The sequence below is a fragment of the Nycticebus coucang genome, chromosome 7 (genome assembly GCF_027406575.1).
Source record: "Nycticebus coucang isolate mNycCou1 chromosome 7, mNycCou1.pri, whole genome shotgun sequence".
Taxonomy (NCBI): domain Eukaryota; kingdom Metazoa; phylum Chordata; class Mammalia; order Primates; family Lorisidae; genus Nycticebus; species Nycticebus coucang.
In genome coordinates, this window is record NC_069786.1 from 115408093 (window position 1) to 115434976 (window position 26884).

At 45.6% G+C, this 26884-nt stretch overlaps 2 protein-coding genes across 3 annotated transcripts in view; one reads left to right on the plus strand and one right to left on the minus strand.

Annotated features, from left to right (window-relative positions):
* The first annotated feature begins 701 nt into the window (after nt 1–701).
* The window catches only part of ARPC2 (actin related protein 2/3 complex subunit 2), an 87230-nt gene continuing 61047 nt past the window's right edge, over nt 702–26884 (plus strand). For both annotated transcript variants that reach the window (XM_053598018.1, XM_053598020.1), the window contains exon 1: nt 702–711. The gene's annotated coding sequence lies outside the window, so the exon portion shown is untranslated. The remainder of the gene's footprint in view (nt 712–26884) is intronic.
* LOC128590638 (C-X-C chemokine receptor type 1-like) lies at nt 15997–20589 on the minus strand. The gene is made up of 2 exons (XM_053598024.1): nt 20536–20589; nt 15997–18822 (listed from the first exon to the last, which is right to left on the minus strand). The coding sequence occupies exon 2, from the start codon at nt 18813–18815 to the stop codon at nt 17745–17747; it is 1071 nt and encodes a 356-aa protein (XP_053453999.1). The 5' UTR covers nt 18816–18822; nt 20536–20589; the 3' UTR covers nt 15997–17744.

A 26884-nucleotide genomic window follows, 5' to 3' on the forward strand; every position in this document is an offset into this window, starting at 1 on the left:
AGGTTAAGTTTTTTAATTATATTTTTTACAGATGATGTTTCACTATTGCCCAGGCTGGAGTACAGTGGCACAGTCATAGCTCACTGCAGCCTCCCCAATGTCCTGGGCTCAAGCAATCCTTTTTTCTTGCCAGTGCTCCCAGCTTAAAATTAATTAAAAAATGTTTTGTTTTATTTAACCTGGCATATCTAAAATATATATTGTCATTTCAGCATGTAATTGATATAAAAGTTATTAAAGATATTTTATATGTTTTTCATGCTAAGTCTTCAAAAAAAAAAAGAAAAAGGAAGGTAGAGCAGGATGTGTCGTAAATGGCTTACTCATTTGTGTAAAAAACCACTATAACACATATGGGTTTATAATTGTTCAGGAAAATGTCAAGAGGATATGCACCAAGCTTTAATAGGCACTATTGCTGTAGGAAATTGAGGGTGGAGTAATATTCATGTTGCTTTGAATAGGTTCACATTGTTTGAATTTATTTGATTGGATCTAATTTTTCCCAAAATGAAGGAGCTGAAGCTGACTGCAGATTGGGCTGCTGGCTAACATGGATACATGGATGCTTGAAAAACATCACCTTAGTCTCAAAGAGTTAAACAAGATGGTGGGGGGGCTTATTTATATTAGACCAAAAAAGAGCTAGGCAGCATTGATGGCCATAGAGCAGCATTTCTAAAGTGCTGCATTCTTAAAATGGGCTTCTTGGTTAAAATGTAGATTTATGAGCAATCTCTGGATGGATCAGGATCCTGGCAGGACCCAGACGGCAAATTTTAACTAGGCAAGGAGACAAAGATTTATCAAGCTTAGTGAGAATTGAATAAAGGATCTGAACAAAAGTTCAAGAAAGGGTTCGGGGAAAGTAATGACGAATGATGCAGTACCCTGAGGCCAGTGACGGTGGGGAGCAGTCACTACTCCTTGACCTAAAGGGGCCCCAAGGTAAGGAGCTGTTACAGGAGCCCAGAGAGAGAATGGTGTAAGGAGGGCTGCCAGTCAGGTGCCAACCCCAGTTACCAGAAGAGAAAGGCTTGATGGAGGAGAAGCCCTAACTTGACAATGCTCCTGCTCCGGGTTCTTGAAGTTCCCACCAGCGTTCCCCTTGGCTGAACCCAGTTCAGTCTCACACCTTCCTGTTGGGATTCCCATTGATGGAGCCCATTCTGATGTCCTACCAGAATTCCCATTGGCTGTGTTCAGAAACCAGAAGACACCAGAGTCCACCAAGGCACTACATATATATAGATCAGTAACCCAGGACACAGTAGAAAAAGGCAGAGTGGATCTGGAGGAAAAAACAGATATTTGATTCACTGACCAGCTTAGGTGAAAGGTAATGGTCTAGTTCTACTAAATCTGAATGGCTGAGGGTGGACATGTGAATCTAGAGCCCCAGATTACTCAGATCAAGACACAGTTTAAAACCTACTGACTCCGAAACAATGGTGGCAGAGCTAGTACCCAATGTGGACATGGAAATTAAAATTAGGGTGGTGCCTGTGGCTCAGTAAGTAGGGCGCCAGCCCCATATACCGAGGGTGGCGGGTTCAAACCTAGCCCCGGCCAAACGGCAACAAAAAAATAGCTGGGCATTGTGGCGGGCGCCTGTAGTCGCAGCTGCTTAGGAGGCTGAGGCAGGAGAATCACAGAAGCCCAAGAGCTGGAGGTTGCTGTGAGTCCTGTGACGTCATGGCACTCTACCGAGGGCAGTAAAGTGAGACTCTGTCTCTACAAAAAAATAAAAAAAAATCTTGGAATTATAATCATTTTTATGTAGCCTACTTCCCCTCTTCTCTGTGTGCTCTGCCAGTCCCAAGACCCCCAAAACCTGCTGACCGTAGCCACAAGGAAAGTGGCCTTGCATTGGAGTCTCCTCCTGATTATTCTGTCTGCCCAGGGTACAGCAGCAGCCGATGTGGTGGGGTTATGGGGGGAGCAGAGAGCACAGCCTCCTCCCCCTGCAGCTTCAGAGACGTCCAGGAGGCACCTTCCCGGAGAAGGCAAACATGCCACCGATTTCTCAACAGGTCTTGCAAAGTCTGATGTCAGACACGTTGCCCTGGCCATAAACAGCAGGGCCATATTCCCATCAATGCTGGCTCTGTGCCAAGAAGACCTAGAGGCAGGACTAATGTCTTGGTTCCCATGAGGTGGATTGTTCTTTCCCTAACCCACTACAATGATAATTCCAGCTAGTGTTTGTAGAGGACTTCCTCAGATGTCCAGCACTATGCTAAGGAATTTGCTATGCCAGACTGCACAGCTGCCTACGGCACTTTGAATACCCCTGCTGCCACCAGCCCAACTCCACGCTTGCCCAAGAGGCCAACCTAATTGCCAAAAATGCATAAGCAGTGCAGCCAGGAAGCTTCTGCAAAGCTCAAGGATCTCAACACATAGTATCTCCCGGTGGCTAGGTCAGGCATGCTCAAAAACCCTCTGTCTATGGGAAGATTCTAACTCATCTTAGGGCATATCCATATAAGGACGTTATTCACACTGTGCTTTCCACTCTCCTCTCACCCCTGAACTACTTTACCTAAATCTAGAATTTCTGGATGGAACGGAGCTTAAAGACCCACTATGAACTGACTTCCTCTTTTGGCCAGTGAGCAACTGGAGACCCAAAGGAATTGGACACTTGCCAACAGTCCTGAACTACAAGTGACAGAAACAACACTAGATTCTGGTCCCAGGTTCCCCATTCATTACCATCTTCACTTCCAGGAAGCCTCCTTCGAATCGCTGGAGAATCTGATTCTTGTGGGACTGATGGCAAAACTCACAAGATTGTGCCCATGATTGTTTTCTTCTAGTACCTTTATATAAAAATTGAGGGAGTAGGGCGGCGCCTGTGGCTCAAGGAGTAGGGCACCGGTCCCATATGCCCGAGGTGGCGGGTTCAAACCCAGCCCCGGCCAAAAACCAAAAAAATTGAGGGAGTAAAGGGAAAAACACAGGAATAGAGACACAGAAGGCAATCCCAAAGCTTCTTTATTTATTCCTTTATTCCTGTCCACCACACAAGGCAGGAAAACATTTGGAGCTCATTTAGTGGGAAACATTGGCATGATGAGAGCTTCTTACAAGAGCTTCTTGCCAAGATGCCTTGTACTCACACAGAGAGGTGATTCTTCTTACCCAAAACATAAACATAAAAGGTGTGTTAAAAGAAAACCTCTATTAAAGTATGGTGAAACAAGGCATAATTGAAATAGCAATCATTAACGGATGAATATTAGAAGAAAGCTACTAAATGGGAGCCAGATCCGTGCATGCACATCCCAACTCTAGTTACTTAAATGCTTGTGCTTCAGTTTCCCCCTGGGTAAAATGGGTTAATTATAGAGCCCTCTTCATAGAGTAGTTTTAAGGATTAAAATAGAAAACACATATAAAGCACTTAGTCCAAGACCTAGAACATGGTAAGCTCTCAATAAATGTTAGCTATTAATACGTATCTTTTCTTTTGTTCCAGTTCCACAGACACAGTAATTTGGACTAAACTTTATGCATAGAAATTTTGATGCAAAGGTCAAACTAGTTCCTAGCTATAGTGTTAATAAAAATGTACATAGCCATCATCAATAGCCTGTCAAATGAAGATTCAGTTCTAAAACTAACCTATTCTACTTTTAGCCATTTATTTATTTACCACTTCACACCTCACAAGTCCAATTAGAACGTTTTTATCTAGAAACCCACAGATAACTTTGTAAACCTGCAGAAAATGAACCCTGGATTATGCAGCTTCCTGTGGGCCTTCCTGGAGTGAACAGTGAGGACCATGCAGCTGATGCAATGAGCCAGCTGTGGTATTTTCTCTTTTCCCATCACACGCCCGAATCCTGCCCCCCAAATCACATGCATGGGCTGGACTAAGATTAATGGGCTGTTCTGTTTCTTCATTTAAAAGTTGGATTTGGGGCGGCACCTGTGGCTCAGTGAGCAGGGCACCGGCCCCATATACCGAGGGTGGTGGGTTCAAACCCAGCCCCAGCCAAACTGCAACAAAAAAATAGCCGAGCGTTGTGGCAGGCCCCTGTAGTCCCAGCTACTCGGGAGGCTGAGGCAGGAGAATCGCCTAAGCCCAGGAGTTGGAGGTTGCTGTGAGCTGTGTGACGCCATGGCACTCTACCGAGGGCAATAAAGTGAAACTCTGTCTCTACAAAAAAAAAAAAAAAGTTGGATTTGTCCCTATTTTAGACCCAGATGTTCCCCCTGACCCTGGAAAAAAATATGTGAACAGGTTCTGTGTCTACTGCCAAGGGTCTCACAGTCTAATGGAGAAATCAATAAACACAACCCAAATGCGATGTGTTAGAATCAAGGTATGTCACAGTTTCATGGGAACACATTGAGGGGCTCTTAAGTCAGCCAAAGGAGGCTTTCAGGAAGGTCTAACCCTTGAGGTAACTCTTGAGGGATGAATAGAATTTAGCTAGATGAAGTGCAGGAAAGGGTATCCAGCAAAAGCCCAGCATGGGAAGTTTCAGAGACTTCTTTAGGATATCATACAAGCCTTCCTTCTCTAAGCAGTTGTTTGCTCTACCTGACGCTACCTCCATGGCCATAACTGGGCCACTCACATTGCTTTCTTAGAAATGGGAAACTGGCCTTTTCCATTGATCTGGAATAATGTAAACTCAGGAACATCTATGGCTAAGAGAAGTAGAGAAAACTGGTGTTCTTAGAAAGAGGAGTGAAATGGACTGGCCAAATGGAGCAGAGATGACTCAGTGGCCTCAAAGAAAGAGAGCCTGAGAAAGGAGCCACCTTGTGCTCCCGATTCTAGTCCCTCTTGGGATCTAACGACCTCTGGATCCTTCTAGTAAGTTCCCCTTTGGCTTCAGCCTCTTTAAAGCTGTCACAACCACAGAAATCTGGATTAGGGCAGGCAGCATGATGTGTTAGGGGAAACAAAAATCCAGCATGGCCAAAGCAAAATCCATACCATATGTGGGATGGGATGAAAGGACATGGGCAAGGCCAAGCCACAAAGGGCCTTGGGTGCTGTGCTAAAACAGTGCAAGCTTATTCCACAGGCAATGGGAACCAGGGGAGAGCTTTAGGCAGAAGAATAATGTAACCCAGTTGCTCCCCTAGATTGTGCGTGAAGAGACGGAAAGGGGTAAGGCTCAGCAGAAACAGCACGGGTCTGCCCAGAGTCTCAGCACTGGGAATGGAGGTGAAGGGATGAGTCTAAGAAATCTTTAAGGGGAAACCAACAGGACTTAGCTGTCAAGTGGATGAGGATGGAGAAGTGAGAAAGACAGAGGAAGTCGAACAAGATTTTTCTATCCATAACCTGGATGAATGGCTTAAAGGGGCAGGTTTCGGGGGAAGACACTTGCTTCAACTTTGGGTTTGTGGTGAGGGTGCAAGTAGACATGTCCATGTGCATTGAAACATCATGCTTGCTGAGCCCAGGGAAAATTGAGAAAGGGCATGAAAGAGGAGAGAAAAGAATCTTGAAGAGTGAGAGGATTTAAGAAATTAAAAGAAAGGAAGTGTTGTTCAGAAATGCCAAATGCAGTGGGCGGCGCCTGTGGCTCAGCGGGTAGGGCGCCGGCCCCATATACCGAGGGTGGCAGGTTCAAACCCAGCCCCAGCCAAACTGCAACAAAAAAATAGCCGGGCGTTGTGGCGAGCACCTGTTGTCCCAGCTACTCTGGAGGCTGAGGCAAGAGAATCACCTAAGCCCAGGAGTTGGAGGTTGCTGTGAGCTGTGTGACGCCACAGCACTCTACCAGGGGCGACAAAGTAAAACTTTGTCTCTACCAAAAAAAAGAAATGCCAAATGCAGATACCTCCGGAAGGAGCTGAAGCCTGGGAAAGGACAACACAGCAGTGGGATCAAGGGCCCGAAGGCAGAGTGAGTTCAACATGCTGAGAAGTGAGGGTGGGTAGGGCCCTGCAGGGGATTCCACCAAATGGAAGGAATAGAAAGAAGGCATAGCGGCCCACTTTCTCGGGACATCAGAAGAGGGGGCTGGGGAAGGGGGCAGGTACGGCAGCTGGTGAGGGGTCAAATTGCTGAGGAGCCTCCTGCCCAGCAGCTTTGGATTTCTTTCAGGGGTCCTCAAACTGCAGCCTGCGGGCCACATGAGGCGGTGTGATTGTATTTGTTCCTGTTCTGTTTTTTCACTTCTAAATAAGATATGTGCAGCATGCATAGGAATTTGTTCATAGTTTTGTTTTTTTTTTAAACTGTAGTCCGGCCCTCCAACGGTCTGAGGGACAGTGAACTGGCCCTCTGTTTAAAAAGTTTGAGGATCCCGGTTAGATAAATGAGAAGCAAGACAACCAGCAGAGAGAGAGAAAGTGAGACAGTAACCAGCCCTGGGATCAGACCTAGAAAGGAAAGTGACAGAAATAAGAAGAGGACAGGGTGGCGCCTGTGGCTCAAGGAGTAGGGCGCCGGTCCCATATGCCAGAGGTGGCGGGTTCAAACCCAGCCCCAGCCAAAAACCACAAAAAAAAAAAAAAAAAGAAGGGGACAGAAGAAAGTCGGAGAAAATTACTAAGTGGGAGGAATATCACAGCCAAGGACAAGTTAAATGTGATAATAACATGAAAATTGCCTTACATCAAATGAACAAATAAGGCTCAGTTTAAGCTGTGCTGGCAAGGCGTTGTCATACGATGACACAATTACAGTACAGTGGCACTGTGACAGTTAAAATATAAACAGGTAGTACTTCTTTGAAAAAATGCTGGAAGGTTTTCTGCTCAGATTAGCTGTGAACATAAAACTGTTCTCACAAATAAAGTCTATTTTTTTTTAATGCTGGAAGGAAATAAGCCAAAGTGTGAACTGTAGGACTAAAAATAAGTGGGTAGTTTTTTGCCTTGTTTTTTTTTCAGCTCTTCTTTGAACAGCCTCTGTGCGTATACCCATCCAGTGAGCCTGTGACCAGCACCACAGGGAATCCCCTCTCCTCCCACCTGCCTGGAGGCTGCCTGGGCTCTCCTGCCATGTTGGCCTCTACCCCGCTGCCAGTTCTGTCCCAGCCACCTGGACGGACACAGGGCCAGCTTTCCCTGAGTTAGTCCAATTAACATGAAATGTCCAATTTCCTTAAGTACTAAATTTGACAGTTACTATCTCTGACATTTCCCTTTAACACTTCTTGATTTCTTTTTATTATTAATTTTTTTTTGTAAAGGTATATCCTCATTCTTTCAAACACGTTTTGGCTGTGATTATCTTTCAATTTTTTTTAAACAATTTTTGTGAAACCATGGATAAGTCTACAATTGGTGTTATCTTCAAATATGAGTTCTGCCGTGGAACCAGTGCAGCCAGACAGCTCAAAATATCAAGATAGCATTTGGGAAGGATGTGGCTAATGAATGAGTAGTATGTCGGTGGTTTGAGAAGTTCCGTTCCAGTCATTTTGATCTTGAAAATGAGCCACGTGGGCAACCTGAGACCAAGATGGATAATGATGAGCTGAAAGCTGGAAGTGAATCCTTCCACATGGGACTCAGACGTCAGCTACGAAGTAGAGATGAGCAATAGCACCATAGCTGATAGGGTGTGGGGTCAAGAGAAGGTTCTTATAAGGTGGGAGCTCTTGGCAGCAGGCTTGTGTGCTAAGGGCAACAATCCAGAAAAGAATAAAATGGATGCTTCAGGATCGTGAAGAAGGACCATTTATCCCTCTTCCAAGCTTTGGTGTTTCATCTCAAGCAACCCAATGCCTTGGAAAGTGGTGTATCCTGCGTCTCCTTTTAGCCCTCTGGGCCTCTGACATCATGCAGCAAGCACTGGCATTACAGTTAGAAGATTCGGTGTTATATCCCAGGTGCCCAACTGACTCGCCTTTCCAAGACTTGTCTGCTTCAATAAATAATGTTTGCCGTTTATAGAGATGCTGGTCTATCCCAAGAATCTAACATACATTACCTTGAACCTTGACAACAAGCTTCTAATGCTGCCATCCCTTCAAAGCAATGGGGGTCCAGAGAAGTTAAATTATTTGCTCAAGATTACACAAGTCAGAATCAACCATGCCCCTGCCTACCTTCAAGCCACCTGTGCTTCTGTCCACCACCTCACCTCTCCGCACACCACAGAGCAGTAGAGAGCTCAGACTCTGAGGGCAGCCCCTCAACTTTAACTCCCTTGGACAGGAGGGTAGAGTGGGAATGGTTAACTGATGCAAAAATATAGCCAGATAGATAGAATGAACAATATTTGATAGCGCAAAAAGGTGACTATAGTCAACAATACTTTGTGAGTTATGGTATGCTTAAAAATAACTAAAAGGTCACAAGAATGGAAAAACAAGCATTACATGTACTCAGTACTAAGTTGAAACTAGTAGATTAACAACTACCTGCTCAAATGAGAGAAAAACTCAAATTCAAGAAATGGGGATAGGGGAGGAGGTTTAGCACATTTCCACTCATTTGTCTTAGCAGAGTAATGTTGAGTTTAAGAGACTTCTCCTGGGAGGAGGGAGGATGATTGGCAGAGGAGGGAGGGCAGGCCGCAGGATCTCATCTAATGTGCACATTGTCAGGGTGTATATATAACACATTCCCTGAGTGAGGGGCTCTTCTACAACTGGAACTTTACCCTGGAAGTGAGAACAATGCAATCTAAAAATTTTTACCCTCATATTAATTTGAAATTTAAAAATTTTTAATTTTAAAAAGAAGGAGGGACTACTCCTAAATCCAAAGTCTAGCTGTGAGCGAGCACGGACATACCTGTAGGTGAGAATTTAAACTGATGTGTTGGACTGCAGCCTGCCAGTTTGCTCATGACTTTGAAGGTTCAGATAAAAAGGATCTTCTAAGCAAGACAACGATTTCAAAAACCCATTCCCCTTCCAGGCTTCCTGACTGAAAGAAAAATATTTCCCCAATGCAGAAGCATTAGCTCTTCTTCCAAAGGGCCTGCCTATCCCAAAGGAAGGAAGGACCAGCAGACCAGGGAGGGAGGTACTAGCCTGGGGTGGAGGGGGAGAACAGCAGGTGTGAGGAGGCATCCCAGGAACCCCTCCTGGCAGACTTGGTCAGCAGCTATCTGTAAAGCACATGCTAAAATCTGCACTTCTATGGAGCGCTTCATTGCTGATAATCATGATCAGAGCAAAGACAAATATTTCACAGAAAGTTCATTAGAGCTATATCCTATTTGTATATGTTAGTAGATTCCCATATTTAAACCATCTTAGAACTAGAAAGGAACTTACCTAACCAAACCTCATTTCACGAAAAAGGAAGCATAATTTCAGAAAGTTTAAGTGAATATTTGAGTAACACTGCTACTGCATTTTTTGTCTATTTTTCTTTTTCTTTCTTTCTTTCTTTCTTTTTTTTTTTTTTTTTGAGACAGAGTCTCACATCACCCTCGGTAGTGTGCTGTGGCATCACAGCTCACAGCAACTTCAAACTCTTGGGCTCAAGCAATTCTCTTGCCTCAGCCTCCCTAGTAACTGGGATTATAGGCACCCTTCACAACGCCCAGCTATTTTTTGTTTTCTTAGCAGGCCTGGGCCAGGTTCGAACCCACCAGCCCCAATGCATGTGGCCGACACCCTCACCACTGTGCTATGGGTGCCAAGCCTGTCTATTTTTCTTTGATTTAGAAAGATTAGAAGCATTTTTCCAAATCTGCAGGTTTAACTTGTGGTGCACTAGGACCCCCAAGTATATCTTTTTGTACCAGTCACGCTACAGGAAGTTTCATGACCTCCTCACATATACTCCACTCACAAACTTCCTTTGTGCCCTAAATTTCCTTTTCATAGTATAGACTTTGTCTTCAGGGCCTAGGCATAGCTGGCGCCAGTAGGCACTTATTACATAATCAGAAATGAGTTACTTGATTCTTGCTTATGAACATGTGCAATGTGGCCAGGGGACGGCACACACTGATCACCGCAGGATCCCAGCGAGGAGGCGCACTCAGGGATGCCGGCAAGGTGGAAGCCCTGTACCACACAGCCCCGACACCCACACCCTCAGGACCTTCAAGGTTGGGACAGAGCCAGCTCTTTCTGGAAGACAACGGTGTTGTTTACTGTATGGAAACAGAGGAAGAGCTACGGATGTGGCCTCTTAGGTTTCTGTTGGGCAACACGATTCCTTCCCAGGTCGGAAGTGACTAGATTTCTTCAGAGGCCCCTCCCCACTTAACCTTCTGCATCTTACTCCTTCATCCCCTAATTTGAGTCTGGCTAAAAGAAAGGGGTGATGGTTCTGGGATAACGGGATGAGAGGTTCATTCACCAAGAAGTGTGGTGTCTGTATCCTGGGAAAATGGGGAAGCGGTATTTGTGTTTACTTGGTTGGGGGCAAAAGCAGGAGAGAGGTTGAAAGAGCATTACATTCTCATTAGCCAAAACAGAAATCAATGATGATACCTAAAGCAGAAGTGGGGGCATCAAGAATTGGCACAGTAAGTTTGATATTTAGGAATATGTAGACCACTACTAGATGAAACAGCTATGACAGCTGACAGCTGTGGCCTTAGCCTACAGGGTTCAGGCTGGGAAGGCTGTTGATTTTCCTTAGAAGCTTTATACAGCCATTTCACTTTTTCAACAATGTGCATAAAATACTCAGATTAAAGCCAGGCGCTGAGGCTCACACCTGTAATCCTTGCACTCTGAGAGGCCAACGTGGGCAGATTGCCTGAGCTTAGAAGTTTGAGACCAGCCTGAGCAAGAGACCCTGCAGCTCAGCGCCCATAGCTCAGTGGTTAGGGCACAGGCCACATACACCAGGGGTGGTGTGTTCTAATCTGGCCCAGGTCTGCTAAATAACAATGACTACTAAAACAACAACAACAAAAAAAAAAAAAAAAAATAGCCGGGCTTTGTGGTGGGTGCCTATAGTCCCAGCTACTTGGGAGGCTGAAGGAAAAGAATCACATAAGCCCAAGAGTTTGTGGTTGTTGTGAGCTGCAATGTCATGGCACTCTACCAAGGGCAACATAGTGAGATTCTGTCTCAAAAAAATAAAAAATTTATTTCACATGAAGGCTATAACCCAACTACAGCACAAGACTATGGGGAAAGGGCCAAGAAAGGGGAAGGGAGGGGTGAGGTTTGGGTGGAGGGAGGGTAATGGGTGGGGCCACATCTCCGGTGCATCTTAGAATGGGTACAGGCGAAACTTACTAAAGACAGAATACAAATGTCTACATACAGTAACTAAGAAAATGCCATGAAGGCTACGTTGAACAGTTTGATGAGAATATTTCAGATTGTATATGAAACCCGCACATTGTACCCCTTGATTGCACTAATGTACACAGCTATGATCTAACAATAAAAATAAATAAATTAAAAGAAAAATTTAGGCGGCACCCATAGTTTAGTGGGTAAGGGCACTTGCCACATACACGGAGGCTGGTGGGTTCGAACCTGGCCCAGGCCAGCTAAAACAACAACTGCAACAAAAAAAAAGTGAGAGCCTGTCTCTAAAAATAGCAGTGGCAGGCACCTGTAGTACCAGCTACTAGAGAGGCTGAGGCAAGAGGATCACTTGAGGCCAAGAGTTTGAGGTTGCTGTGAGCTATGATACCACGGCATTCTACCAAGGGTGACAAAGTGAAACTCTGTCTCAAAAAAAAAACAAACTCAGATTTAAAAAAGATAAATTAATGTTAAGAAGTCTAAGTGAGGCCAGCAGGCACAGTGGCTCACTCCTGTAATCCTATAATCCTAGCACTCTGGGAGGCTGAGGCAGGTGGGTCGTCTGAGCTCAGGAGTTCATAACCAGCCTGAGCAAAAGCAAGACCCTATCTCTACTAATAATAGAAAAATTAGCTGGGCATTGTAGCGGGTGCCTATAATCCCAGATACTAACATAGCTAATTAGTAGGATGAAGCAAGGAGATCACCAAGAGTCTGAAGTTGCTGTGAGCTACGATAATGCCTCAGCACTCTACCCAGGGCATAGAGTGAGACTCTGTCTCAAAAAAAAAAAAAGTCCAAGTGAACATATTCTGTACACTTGTATTCTTTATTTTTTTATGTCTTTGATTCATTTGTACCCTCAAGGTTGAAAGAAAGATCTTGAATTTAAAATCAGAATGCCAGGCTGGATAAAATCACTGAGATCTCAGCCATTAGCCTGCTGTGGCTTTTTGGATCAAGCCCAGAATGGCCCCTTTAACCTCTGCATGGAAACAGCTAAAGGCTGGACTGCACCACCATCACCTGATTAGTGGGCATCTCTAGAAAGATACACCTCTGGAAGATCCTCAGACCAAAGAGGAAACAGTCATTTCATTTTATTTGCATCTATGACAGTTTTCAGCCTCTGAAAGATCCTTATTAAAATGCAAGTTTCTGGAAAAGGGGCAATTTTAACCTCTATGGCATAAAACCTGAATCATCAATTAACATTTTTTTTTCTTTTTTTGCTGGAACTAACCAGAATGTGCCACAGGATAGGGGGACAAGGGATGATGAGGGGCTGTGGTTGGAAGGGAAGTAGTTTAAGGAAAAAACAAATGATTTTGACATCATTTCTTGGAGGCCGGAACATTGTGACCAAGCCTATAACATAAATTTTCAAACTCTAACATGAGCAAGCGTTGTTCAGAACACACAGTCACATCCCCATCCCTGTCCCCTACTTATCTCTGATATGCACCCCCTTTAGTTCCTAACCCTTCCTAACTCTGACCCCATCCTCTCCCTCTCCCTCCCTCTCTCTCTTTTTATTGAGACCGAGTCTCACTTTGTCACCCTCGGTAGAGTGCATGGCGTCATAGCTCAAAGCAACTTCAAACTCTTGGGCTCAAGCAATTCTCTTGCCTCAGCCTCCTTAGTAGCTAGGACTACAGGTACCCACCACAACACCTGGCTATTTTTTTTTTTGTTTGTTTGTTTGTTTAGCAGGCCCGGGCCAGGTTCAAACCCACCAGCCCTAGATCATCTGGCCAGCGCCCTAACACCTGAGTGCAGGCACCCAGCCTCCATTCTCTCTTAAGATTCATCTCATCCCTGGTCTCAGCCCTACCCTGGACAGGGGCTTGCTCACTGAGGTGAACCATCTCCTGGCATTGACCAGAGGTCTAATCCTCACTCTGTTTCATGATTGCAGCACTAGTTTTTGAAATTACTATACACTGTGTTAATTAAGTACCTGAAAACTGGCATTTTTAAGAATCTGAAATCCAAACCTTTTATGTCTTGAGCTATATCCAGAGAATTATGCACTGCATTAAAATATCTAACCAAACTATGTTGACTTGTTTAAAAAGAGTCTTGTTTAAAATACTTTCAAGTTTGGGCAGTGCCTGTGGCTCTAAGGGATAGAGCGCCGGTCCCATATGCCGAAGGTGGCGGGTTCAAACCCAGCCCTGGCCAAAAAAAAAAAAAATACTTTCAAGTGGCCAGGTATGGTGGCTCACACCTGTAATCCTAGGGCACTGGAGGGCCGAGGCAGGAGGATCCTTTGAGCCCAAGAGTTTGAGGGAAGTAGTTTAGGGGAAATGGGCTAGACTGACACCAAAGCACTGTCTCTAAATAAATAAATAAATAAAATACTTACGGGCTGCGCCTGTGGCTCGGTGAGTAGGGCGCCAGCCCCATATACCAAGGGTGGCACATTCGAACCCAGCTCCAGCCAAACTGCAACAAAAAATAGCCGGGCATGGGTGGTGCCTGTGGCTCAAAGGAGTAGGGCACCGGCCCCATATGCCAGAGGTGATAGGTTCAAACCCAGCCCTGGCCAAAAACTACAAAAAAAAAAAAAAAAAAAAATAGCTGGGTTTTGTGGCAGGCACCTGTAGTCCCAGCTACTCAGGAGGCTGAAGCAAGAGAATCGCTTAATACCAAGAGCTGGACATTAAAAAAAGATGGAGACTTTACCTCTTTCATGTTTACATGGATGGAGCTGGAACATATTCTTCTTAGCAAAGTATCTCCAGAATGGAAGAAAAAGTATCCAATGTACTCAGCCCTACTATGAAACTAATTTATAGCTTTCATATGAAAGCTATAACCCAATTGTAGCCCAAGAATATGGGGAAAGGGGAAAGGGAGGGGAGGGGAGGGGGCAGGATGGGTGGAGGGAGGGTAATTGGTGGGATTACACGTGCGGTGCATCTTACAAGGGTACATGTGAAACTTACTAAATGTAGAATATAAAGGTCTCAACACAATAGCTAAGAAAATGCTATGAAGGCTATGTTAACCAGTGTGATGAAAATATTTCAAATTGTATATAAAACCAGCACATTGTACCCCAAGACTGCATTAATGTATGCAGCTATGATTTAATTAAAAAAAAAAAAGACCAAGACCTGGAGGTTGCTGTGAGCTGCGATGCCACGCACTCTACCGAGAGTGAGAAAATGAGACTCTGTCTCAAAATAAATAAATAAATAAAATACTTTCAAGTTATTTTATTGCTAACTAAGCCCCATTTCCCAAGTTATCAGTGAGGCTGAGCATCTTTTCATGTGTTTATTAGTCATTTGTACACATATTTCCCCCAGACTTGATATGGATCCTTCTTTAGCTACTGCATCCATGATGGAATTGTCATTGGGGTGCACGGGTAAAAGAGAAGAAGGGATGAGGTTAAGGAAACAATGGAGGAGGTGATTGCGGAGGGAGGAAGAGGAGAAGAGGCCCCAGCTCTCAGCCCTCCTCGCCTGGCTTCTCTCTGCCTTCTTCTGTGTTCTTTCCAGAATCAGCTCTGTCCTAGGGCTTGAGCACCTAGTGCCTTCCCCTCTACCTGTCTGGAGAACCTCAAGCAGGACAGGCTGAGGAGCCTTGTCCTGGCCCCTGGAAGAGCATCTTAGACACTGTTCCAGAGAAGACGGTGACACTGACAGGAATTCTTTTGCTGCAGCCTGTCCCCATCTGTCATTCCATGCCTGACATCCCCTCCATGAGACTTACCATACCCCACATTGATCACATCCCTAAGCCTCACTCCACACCTGGTCCCAGCCATATCTCAAATCTCCCTATCTCCAATGCCTCACTACATCCCTGGATCTCACTCACCTCCTCCCAAACCTCCCCTATTTCTAGATCTCTCCCTGCTCCTGACATTCATCCTCATCTGACCTTACCCAAAGCTGTTGTCCCATCCCCGCCCCCTCACCTCTAACTGCAACTTTAACCGCTGATCCCAATGGCAACCTTCATCTAAATCCTACCTCTTAGAGCATAGAATGATGTTACTACAAGCTGGGTACATGGCTAATGGGTACAAGAATACAGTTAAATAGAAAGAATAAGATCTATCAATAGTATCCGTTAGCACAACAGGGTGATCATAGTTAACAGTATTTAATTGTATATTTCAAAATAACTGAAAGAGTAGAACTTAAATGTTTCTAACACAAAGAAATAATGAATTCTTGAGGTGATAGATATCACAGTTACCCTAATGTGGTCATTACACATGATACATTTGGTGTCAAAATACCACTTACAGACTCGGCGCCTGTAGCACAGTGGTTATGGCACCAGCCACATGCACCGAGGGTGGCGGGTTCGAACCCGACCCGGGCCAGCTAAACAACAAAGACAACTGCAAGAAAAAGATAGCCAGGCATTGTGGCAGTCACCTGTAGTCCCACCTACTTGGGAGGCTAAGGCAAGAGAATCACTTAAGCCCAAGAGTTTGAGGTTGCTGTGAGCCGTGATGCCACAGCACCCTACAGAGGGTGACATAGTGAGACCCTGTCTCAAAAAAAAAAAACCACTTGTGGGCGGCACCTGTGGCTCAGTCGGTAGGGCGCCGGCCCCATATACTGAGGGTGGCAGGTTCAAACCCGGCCCCGGCCAAACTGCAACCAAAAAATAGCCGGGCGTTGTGGCGGGCACCTGTAGTCCCAGCTACTTGGGAGGCTGAGGCAAGAGAATCCCTTAAGCCCAGGAGTTGGAGATTGCTGTGAGCTGTGTGAGGCCACGGCACTCTACCGAGGGCCATAAAGTGAGACTCTGTCTCTACAAAAAAAAAAAAAAAAAAAAAAAAACCACTGTACCCCACAAATATGTATAGCCATTCCATACCCATGAAAATTTAAAAATTAAAAAGAAATCCCATCTCTGAGCCTTACCCCACTCCCAACTTCAAGCCTTCCGTGTTCCTTCCCTATCCCACCTGAAAACACACACTATTTTCTTTTTTACTGTTTGGTATTCATTGAGGATACAAAGAATTAGGCTACACTGATTGCATTTGTTGAGTAAAGTCAAGTAAAGACACTTTTATGATTGTAAAAACATACATTCTAAGTTTTGCTTAAGCTGGTTTGAGTTTGGTTTCTATTATTTGCCATCAAAAGAGCCCTGATGTCTCCAGTACTCACTTGGGACATCGCTACACAGAAAAAGATCTAATGAGATAAAGCACAGAGGCAAACTTGATGTGTGGCTGAGGACAGCATGGGGTTGACAGGGGTACAGACGAGAAGAGCTATGAGCAGATGGTGTATGAATGAGCAGCGGTCCTCTCGGCAGTCATTCATTCATACAATAAGTATTTACTGAGCATTTAATAGGCTTCAGGCAGTGTGACACATATGGGGATATAGAATGAACAAGACAAACAGCATTCCTGCCTTGAAAGGGGACAGACAATCACTAAGCAAGCAGACAGGGGGAAGGTGAGCTACTCTACTCCGAGGAAGCCAGGCGAGATCTAACCCAGAAAAAGAAGGTCAAGTTAAGGTGAGGCTGAGATTCTCTGGGGTAACAGTTCTTTTTTACCTATAGACAGGGGGGATGTCCTTGGCCTGCAAGATCAGAATGATTAGGAGTTCCTGTCCCTCAAGAAATTGTTCTAACAGGATTTGAAGCCCAGAGAACATCACCCTTCAACCCAGAGAGACGCCTTTTAGGGGTTCTATTCCCAGTCTACTGAAGGCACAGCCAACAATGCCACACACACATTTGACTCTATGTCACACCTAAGATACTTCCCCAAGGACAATCTGGAACAGAGACGTTATTAGAAACGTCTGACTGGTGACAATGTATGGCTTTCTGGGTTGCTGGTGTTCCCTGTTAGCGTGAAGGCTCCAGGAGGGCAGGACTAACAGCTGCTAATCCAGCTCCACACGTGGCTTGGTGCATGCCCATTACACGCTGTCCGCGCTGTTGGGCATAGGAGCGGAGGAAGTCCTCACGCAGTGGGTCTGCCTTCCCACCCCTCTTCCTTTCTGCTCACCCACCACACCCAGGCTGAGAGTGTTTCCAGCTCCATCACAAAGCCACCTAGTGGTATCACCTGTCCCAATGTCCCCCAGCAGACTCTACAATATACTTAAGATAAGAAAATAGTCCCAAGAGCTCAGATCAGAGGACACAGAGATACCAGACAGCTTGGTCGGGGTGTCATCAGTGGCTGAGATTATGTTCTTGAGAGGGTCAGCAAGAGAGTCCAGTCCACATTAGAAAATAGTTTCTGCCCCTGTTCTTTGATCTAATGTCAAGTTCAGGCTGTGCTTGTGACCCCAGTAATTATGCAGTGAGTGGGCTAAAGATAAAGAGTTCAAAAGAAATGATAACACTTCCTTCCACGGAGTTGTGGAGGCCTGTCCTTGGTGGTACCTCAGCAGTTCCTTCAGAAAGCTGGCTTGGCCCCCAAAGACACCAGTCCCTACCTTCCTGGCACTCTACAACCTCTCTCCCAAAACCAAAGAGTATCTGTCCAGAGCCAGACCTCTCTCGACTCACAACCCTGGAGTGATGGTTATTCTTTCCTTATGAGGAGATATATTCTTCCAAGGATGGTTTTCAGAGGGTAGGAGACACACTGATAGAGGAAGAAGTATAAGACGTAACGTGATGACGTGCCATGAACTCCTTGCTGACCAGGCCATGGGTGGCCAGAATCTTAAAGAATCCATGGCGAAAATTTTGGCCAATGAAGGCGTAGATGATGGGGTTGAGGCAGCTGTGGAGAAATCCCAGAATCTGGGTGACTTCCAGGGCCCGGTCAACGTCACTGCGGCGCTCACAGGTCTCCTTGATCATCTGGGTCCTCATGAGGGTGTCTGTGAGCAGGACCAGGTGGTAGGGCAGCCAGCAGAGCAGGAAGATGAGGACGACAGCAAAGATGACCCGCATGGCCCGGTGCCTCTGCCCCATGTGGGCCTTAACCAGCGTGTGGAGAGTGAGTCCATAGCAGAACAGCATGACCAGCAGCGGCAGGACAAAGCCAAAGGTGTGGGGCAGGATCCGCAGCACCATCCGCCACTTGGCTGTGTTATTTCCTAGGATTTCATAGCACACTGGGATGGAATTATTTGGTTTATAGGCCTGACGGAAGAGGAAGAAGGGCAGGGACAGGGTTAGAGACAGTCCCCAGGCGCTCAGACATATAAACTTGACCAAGTAGCGCTTCTGGGTGAGCGTGCGCGTGGCATGGACAATGGCCAGGTAGCGGTCCACACTGATGCAGGCCAGCAGGAGAATACCGCTGTAGAAGTTGACTTCCTTCAGGAGGGACACCAGCTTGCACAGGCGTGTACCAAAAATCCAGCCATTCACCTTGGAGGCGGCCCACACGGGCAAGGACAGGGCAAAGAGCAGGTCAGCCACGGCCAGGTTCAGCAGGTAGATGTCAGTGACAGAGCGGCTGACACGGCTGTACAGGATGACCAGCATCACCAGGGAGTTTCCCAGCAGGCTCAGGAGGAACACGAGGGCATAGATGGTGACCACTGCATACTTGTTGAGTGTCTCAGTATCTGGCCTACAGGGGCTGTAGTCTTCCTCTATAGGTGGCAGGCCAGTGAAATTATAAAGCTCTTCATCATCCCACCACCACCAAGGATCACTACTGTTTGTGTCAGTTTTAGCCATGTTCAATCTAGTTGAAAGGTCAAAAAGAAAGAAATATGACTGATTAGCTCAGATCAAGTCACTGTCATCAAGGATGGGAGAGGAATTACTGGGACATCTTTTGCTCTCAGTTGGCTTGGCAACCAGAGATCCTCCTGCTTTGACTCCCGCTTTCAAGGTGGGTTTCCCAGTACTGTCCACCTTCCACAGCACAGAGGCCTGGCCTCAGTATGCGGTAAGATGGGATACAGGGAAAACCTTTGATTTTGGTTGGCCTGCACCTGTCCCAACTCTGCCTGCAACTCCACCTCTGCCTCTGCTTCAGCCTGTTCCATCCTCATCCATGTCTGTGCTCAGAAGGGAGGCCCAACCTGGTCTTAGACAGTCAAAGAGGGGTCAGTGTTTAAAAAAAAAGCAGAAGAGGGCAAATCTGTTCCCAAGTGTTCCTTTCTGTCTTATTTCCCCTCCCATGTTCTCCCTGATAAGAGCCAATTACATCAAACTGTATCTTAAACCTTATTTTCAAATGAGCAATAAAAGCTTTGGTCCTCTTTCTAAAATATTTTATGTGTTTCAGAGGATAAAATCCCCATCTTGGTCCTGGAACCACATAGTAAACATGAGCAGAATCATTCAGCAGTTATCAGAATTTTACATTGGAAGATACTTTGTTGACACAAAATCTTCCCGGAAGCCCGATATGTAAAATAGATAAAAGCCGATCCTTTGTGGGGGACATTGGGCTGTGTGTATTTCTCCACACAGTCCCTAAGGAGCTCCATCTTCACCTCCAGGGCTTTAGAGAGCAGATTGCAAACCTCTGAAAAGTCACCCAGAATGGAAATGAGCACATTTAGCATCTAGGCCTCATCATTAATGACTCTATCATTAATAAGCTGTGTGGAGCGGCGTCTGTAGCTCAAGGAGTAGGGCGTCGGTCCCATATGCTGGAGGTGGCAGGTTCAAACCCAGCCCCGGCCAAAAACCACAAAAAAAAATAAAACAAAATAAGCTGCGTGACCTTGAGAAGAACCTTTTAGCTCTACGAACTTCAGTCTTCTCATCTGCAAATTGAGGAAAACAAAGTAGTTCTCTGCTTCCATGTCTGAGGTCTGCGGGGAAGCTCATTCAGACCCGCACATTTTAGTATGTTCCCTCCCCACCGATATTTACATTTTCACAGAAGACAAAGTCTCAAGGAAAAGCAACAAACCTCAAAATGGGTAGTTAATAGTCTCTGCCCCCCAAAAGGGAGAAGTATGACAGCATTAAGAGGCGTGCCCTTGGAGTGGCATCTGTAGTTCAGTGGGTAGGGCGCTGGCCACATACACCCAGGCTGGAGAGTTCAAACCCGACCCAGGCCAGCTAAACAGCAATGACAAATGCAACAAAAAAATAGCCGAGCATTGTGGCAGCGCCTATAGTCCCAGCTACTTGAGGCAGGAGACTTGAGCCCAGGAGTTGGAGGTTGCTGTGACCTGTGATGCCACAGCACTCTACCCAGGGCAAGAGCTTGAGGCTCTGTCTCAAAAAAAAAAAAAAGAGTCTGTGCCCTCTTGTCACCAACTACAGCCAGATACGAGGCCATAGTTGAACAAATTGTCACAAGGGAGGAAGAGGCAGGCAGACAGTTGAGCAGAAATCCTCAGGTCCCTGGAAAATGAATGAATTTCCTAAAATAAAGTCAAGCCAAGCCTCCCTACCCCAAAGAAAGTTCTGGCAAGAAAAAGTGGCTTCCTACCTGAGGCACCAGCCAGGTGTGTCCAACTGTTAAGAGCCTGCAGCTCAGAGCCCAGAGTGACTTAACTCTAGAAAAAAGAGGGAACTTAATGAATAAAGAGAAACTGGGAAACCACGTCAGACCACACCTCCTCTGAGCTCCACCCACGGCTGCCTTTGCGGAAAAGCAGATGAGGTCAGGGAACCACAGAGAACAGAGACTCCGGGGGTCCATATGTTCCAGGGAGTACCCAGCCTGAAGCTGGGGTTGAAGGGTCAATATCCAAATTCTCCACTCTGCAGAGAATCACTTTTATTCTCTTCCTGTTCTTGAATTTACTTCCCAGTTTTTATTGCTCCATTCCCTAGTAGATCAACTTTGAAAGCTTCCAACTTGCCTGACAAGAATAAAAAAGGAAAGTATTCAACGTCTTACAGTAGAGACTTCAGAAGGAGTCCACTGTAGGAGGGACTTGGGGGTAAGCAGGTGGGGAGGAGGTGGATGACTGTGCTTACGCCATTTTTGGACAGCAACACACAATCTTTACATATATCAGGGGGAGACAGCTGGGGGTAAAACCAACTCCCCTCCACTACTAGCCACTCTTTTACACAACTCCTGCCAATGACTGGCTGATTAGAATGGCTGTGAGGCTTGGGGCAGGGGCCATCCCTGGAGTCTGCCTGGATTGTAGAGACATTGTAAGAGCCGAGGTGATCAGGGAACAGAAGAGATGGGGTCAAGGTCACTGCTGCCCCCATCAGTAACAACAAACAGCTTCTCTGAAAGCCTGCCTTACCTGCCCCCCGCAGTTAGTGACTGTCCTCTGGCTTGACTCCTCTGGTACCTTCATCACATCTCTATTACAGCATGATCCCAGTGATGCCTTTACAAGTCAGGCCTCTCCCCAGACTGTGAGCCACAAGAGTGTAAGGATCTCTCCAATTCACCAGGTATTCTTGCCAGGAAATATCGGAGCTCTCAGTCAATGATTGTGGAAAACATGATGAAAAATGTATCGCACATGATTCACGGATCATGGATCATCACAATTCAGAGAGTCTATGGCTCTTGGCCACACACTCATACCACAGGTATGTCTGAAAGCTTCACTTCCACAGAGCCAGGCTGGTCTGCCTGGCATGGTGCCTTCCCAGCCAACCTCTAGTGCAGTGATTTTCAACTGGTGTGCCATGATAGGACCTTAGGTGTGCCACAAAAATTGTTAAAGATCATTAATTAAATTATTTTCGAAAGAAGTTCAAAGCACAGTAAGTATATCTTTTTTAAACTTTTTTAATCAACATAATTTAAGTGTGCCACAGAAGGTTCAAGTGTGCGGTAAGATGGAAAAGGTTGAAAAACAGCGGACTAGGGCTTGGACTGCAGAACGCTGCATGTACTCAGACGAAGTACATGAGCTGACGGAGAAATATAGCTTCTGCCACAAGGGGGCAGCAGTCGCTGGACAGCAAGGCCTGGCAAGTGACCAGCTGATAAAGACCAGGGCCAAGAGCCACATTTTTTTTTTTTTTTTTTTTGACAGAGTTTCACTTTGTCCCCCTTGGTAGAGTGCGTGACGTCATAGCTCACAGCAACCTCAAACTCTTGGGCTCAAGCGATTCTCTTGCCTCAGCCTCCCAAGTAGCTGGGACTACAGGCACCTGCCACAACGCCTGGCTATTTTTAGAGACGGGGTCTCTCTCTGGCTCAGGCTGGTCTCCAACTTGTGAGCTCAGGCAATGCACCTGCCTCGGCCTCCCAAGTGCTAGGATTACAGGTGTGAGCCACCACACCCATCCTCATTCTTTATGTGTAATTCCCTCCACTTCTCCTGTCTTCAGTCAAGGAGGATCACCATTCCAGTCTGTTTCAGCACATGAAGGGTCAGGAAGGGCCTGGTCTACCCCAAGGAGTGAAGGAGAAGCAGCCCCACTGGAAAGGCCTGGCGGTGGCAACAGCCACTACTGAGGTCCTCAAGGGAAGGTGGATCTGGAGGAAAAGAGCCAGGAAGAATGTTTCCCTGCATAGTGGAAGAGAACTTCACTGAAGGAGGGGGAAAGGCACATGGACAGAAAATTTTCCTCAATTGAAGTATAACTAGGGTGGCGCCTGTGGTTCAGTGGGTAGCTCCAGCCCTATATACAGAGGGTGGTGGGTTCGAACCCAGCCCCGGCCAAACTGCAACAAAAAAAAATAGCCAGGCGTTGTGGCAGGCACCTGTAGTCCCAACTACTTGGGAGGCTGAGGCAAGAGAATGGCCTTAGCCCAAGAGTTAGAGGTTGCTGTGAGCTGTGATGCCACAGCACTCTACCTAGGGCAATAAAGTGAGACTCTGTCTCTAAAAAAAAAAAAAGAAGAAGAAGAAGAAAAGAAAAAAGAAAATGTATAACTAAAACACATTCTTCCTCATAAGGTATCACAAGAATGGAAAAGCAAGTATCCAATGAACTCAATACTAATATGAAACCATCAGACGATCTAATACACACACACCAGAGAAAAACTCAATTCACCGGCACCATACGCCGGAGGTGGCGGGTTGTCAAACCCAGCCCCGGCCAAAAACTGCAAAAAAAAAAGAAAAACTCAATTCACTTCAAGATGGGGGGAGGGAAAAGGGGGGAGGAAGGAGGAGGATGGGTGTGCTCTCACTTAATGCCCACAATGTAAGTATATGCGGCACACCTCCTGGGGGCAGGACACAAGAACAGAGACTCTACCTAACAAATTAACAGAAATTAATTGTTTGTATCCTCACATTAATCTGAAATAAAATTTTTAAAAAGAAAAGAAAATGTGTAACTAGCTCATAAGCAAAACACTTTTTAAATTTTTTTAACATTTTTGTTAAGTTGTGTTGTTTTGTAGTTCTCTTATAAAATTTCCAATTCCCAAGCCAGTAAGATTTGCTGATCAGAACTTTGTAACTTTCTGTTACACTGATACATTCCCTTCTGAGTTTCTTTCCCAGAAACAGCAGAGCCTCCTTGCAATCACAAAATAACTACAAAGTGTTACATCACTTGTTTCTTCAGAGAAGACCAGTGACACCCCTCCACAGATTGTGTCTAAGAAACCTCTGCGCAGCCTGCTCCCCGCATCCCACCCACACAGAAGTTTAAAAAACAACCATGGCTCAGCGCCTATAGCTCAGGTGGCTAAAGCGCCAGCCACATACACCTGAGCTGGCAGGTTCGAATCCAGCCCAGGCCTGCCAAATAACAATGACAACTACAACCAAAAAATAGCCAGGCATTTTGGGGGGCGCCTATAATCACAGCTACTTGGGAGGCTGAGGTAGGAGAATCGCTTAAGCCCAGGAGTTGAAGGTTGCTGTGAGCTCTGACACCACAGCCCTCTACCCAGGGCAACAGCTTGAGGCTCTGTCTAAATAAAGAAATAAATATAAATAAATAACCAACCAATATTAACCCCTGGCTCATTAAACCACTAAAATTCTACCCTGAGAGAGGTTTATCCACCATTTTGGGATCCTGAGGAGTATATAACACCATGATTTCTTACTACACTTTCATGCCCTATACTCCACCCCAAACACATACTGAGGCCCACTCCATCATTAATTTCACCTAAAAAAAAAAAAAAAACTTTTAGGTCAGGGAGGCAGATTTGAGGTAGTCCATTAATCCCACCTCCCAGTTGACACGTCCTCTACCATAAATCTTTTCTTTTTCTTTTCTTTTTTTTTTTTTTTTTTTTGAGACAGAGTCTCACTTTGTCACCCTGGGTAGAGTACCCTGGCATCACAGCTCACAGCAAGCTCAAACTCTTGGGCTCAAGCGATCCCTTTGCCTCAGCCTCCCAAGTAGCTGGGGCTATAGGCATCTACCACAATGCCTGGCTATTTTCATAGATGGGGTCTTGCTCTTGCTCAGACTGGTCTGGAACTCCTGAGCTCAAGCAATCTGCCCACCTCAGCCTCCCAGAGTGCTGGGATTACAGGTGTGAGCCACTGCACTCGGCCATCATAAATTCTTTCTTCCTTAAAAATCCTGGTTTTTTTCAATAATTGGCTTTCTGTGCTGCAAATAAGAGAATACCCCTTCTGGGTTCCTTAACAGACATTCCACAAGTCAGCCCACACAAGCCATCTTCTGGGCCTCACCTCCCACTGTAACTGCTCCTGGTAAACTGCCTACAATTCTGATGAGAAAGTGCTTTTCATTCTCAGTGCCACAAAGATGGCTGTGACAGGTGCAGCCTGAGAGCCAGTCAACTGGCAAGTATGGCATCTCTTCAGGCGACACTGTTCTTACCATTCTGCTTCAAATATGGCAGCTTCTGTGCAGATAGTGGGAACAGCACAATAAGTATCCACACACCACAAGGAACACAGCTTTAAATAGCAAAAAAAAATTTCTATCCAGTTAAGGGAAATATCATGGAAGAAAGGAAAAGCTGTTTTTCCAACTTTTGAGCAAGGAGCTCATGTTTTCATTTTGCACTGGGCCCTGCAAATTATGTAGCCAGCCCTGAAGCCAGGTTAAGTACTTGTCAGATGGGTAAGATACTGAAGGAGTGAAAGGAGCCATCAGCAGGATGGAATTCTCATCTTAGCTCAGTAGACAGCAACTCTTTCCTTCCAGTCACCGAAATTCATGCACTCATCACTGACACTTCTCTGTCTCTTATAACCAACACTCAATCCACCAGAAATTGCCACTGCATCTGCCAAAATTAATTCCCACTCCTGTCTTCTTGGCAGCTCTTCTGTGATTGTCTCGGTTCCTGCCACAGTCCTTGTCACCTGGATCATTGAAACAACCCCACAGTCCCTGCTTTTACTCTACGTGGTCTAAGGTCTGTTCTCATTTTGCTATCAGAGCAATCCTATTTTTTTTTTTTTTGAGACAGAGTCTCACCTATCACCCTGGTATAGGGCCATGGCATCAGAGCTCACAGCAGCCTCAAATTCTTGGGCTCAAGGGATTCTCCTGCCTCAGCCTCCCAAGTAGCTGGGACTATAGGCACCCACCACAACACTGGCTATTTTTAGAGATGGGTCTCACTCTTTCTCAGGCTGGTCTTGAACTCCTGAGGTCAGGAAATCCACCTGCCTTGGCCTCCCAGAGTGCTGGGATTACAGGATTGAGCCACTGCACCTGGCCTCCTGAGCAATCCTTCTGTGTGCAAGTCAGATCAATCATGTCACTCCTTATTACTGCCTTCAAATGTCTACCCAAGTACAAATTCTACTACTTCTAAAATGTTTTCGGTGGACTGCGAGAGCAACAGCAGAGAAATCTGGTAAACACCACCTTACTCAAGTGAGGAAGGCTCACATCACCTGCAATGGTGTGTGGATCTCAGGAACCCCCCAGACGATGTGAGGAAAAGGCCCCTTACCTCTGGGTATGCTCTCCAAAACCCACAACCTGAGTCATCATGGGAAAGTTATCAGATAAACCCAGGGTGGGGGACTTTCTACAGGAAACCTAAAGACAGTCAAGATCATAAAAAACAATAAAAGACCGAGGAAAACTGCCAGACCAAAAAAGACAGGGGAAACATGACAACTAAATGTAATGTGGTATCCAGGACTAGATCCTGAAATAGAGGAGATAATGGTATAATGGGCCAAATGCAAATCAAATCTAGAGTTTAGATAATAGTTGCTGTTGAAGTTGTTACTTACAGATGCTTCTCAACTTACCATGAGGTTATGTCCACATAAACCCATTATAAAGTCAAAAAGCATAAGTTGAACCATCATAAGGGGACCATCTGTGTTTTATTTTACTGAGTTTATTCTTTAAATCGGAAAAAGGTTTTGAATTTCATCAAAGGCTTATGAAGATAGTCTTATGACTTTTTCTTCTCAGATATATTAGTAAGTAAATTGTATGAATGGTTTTCTAATGTGGAATCATATTTGAAATTTTGGAATAAAACTCACTTAATCATGAAAAAAAGTGAATTTGATGCAGGCTAAAGTATTTGAAAATGGCCATCTAGGCCTTATTTACTCTGCCTCTCTCCCACCTTCTATCCCCGTCCCACCCCCATTAACCCTCTGCATCTGTTTGCTAAGGCTGCCATAACTAAGTACCGCCACTGAGTGGCTTGAAAGAAATGTATTATCTCAGCGTTCTGGAGGCTAGAAGTCTGAGATCAAGGCATCACCAAGGCTGCTTCCTTCCAAGAGCTGTGAAAGAGAATCTAATCTGCTCCATGCCTCTCCTCAGCTCCTGGTGGTTTTCTGGCAATTTTTGACATTCTTTAGCTGTGGAAGCATCACCCCAGTCTCTGCCGTCAGCACTACACGGCATCCCCTCTCTGTGTGTGTGTCCGTATCCAAATTTCCCCTTTCTATAAGGACACCAGTCAGATTTGATCACATTAGAGG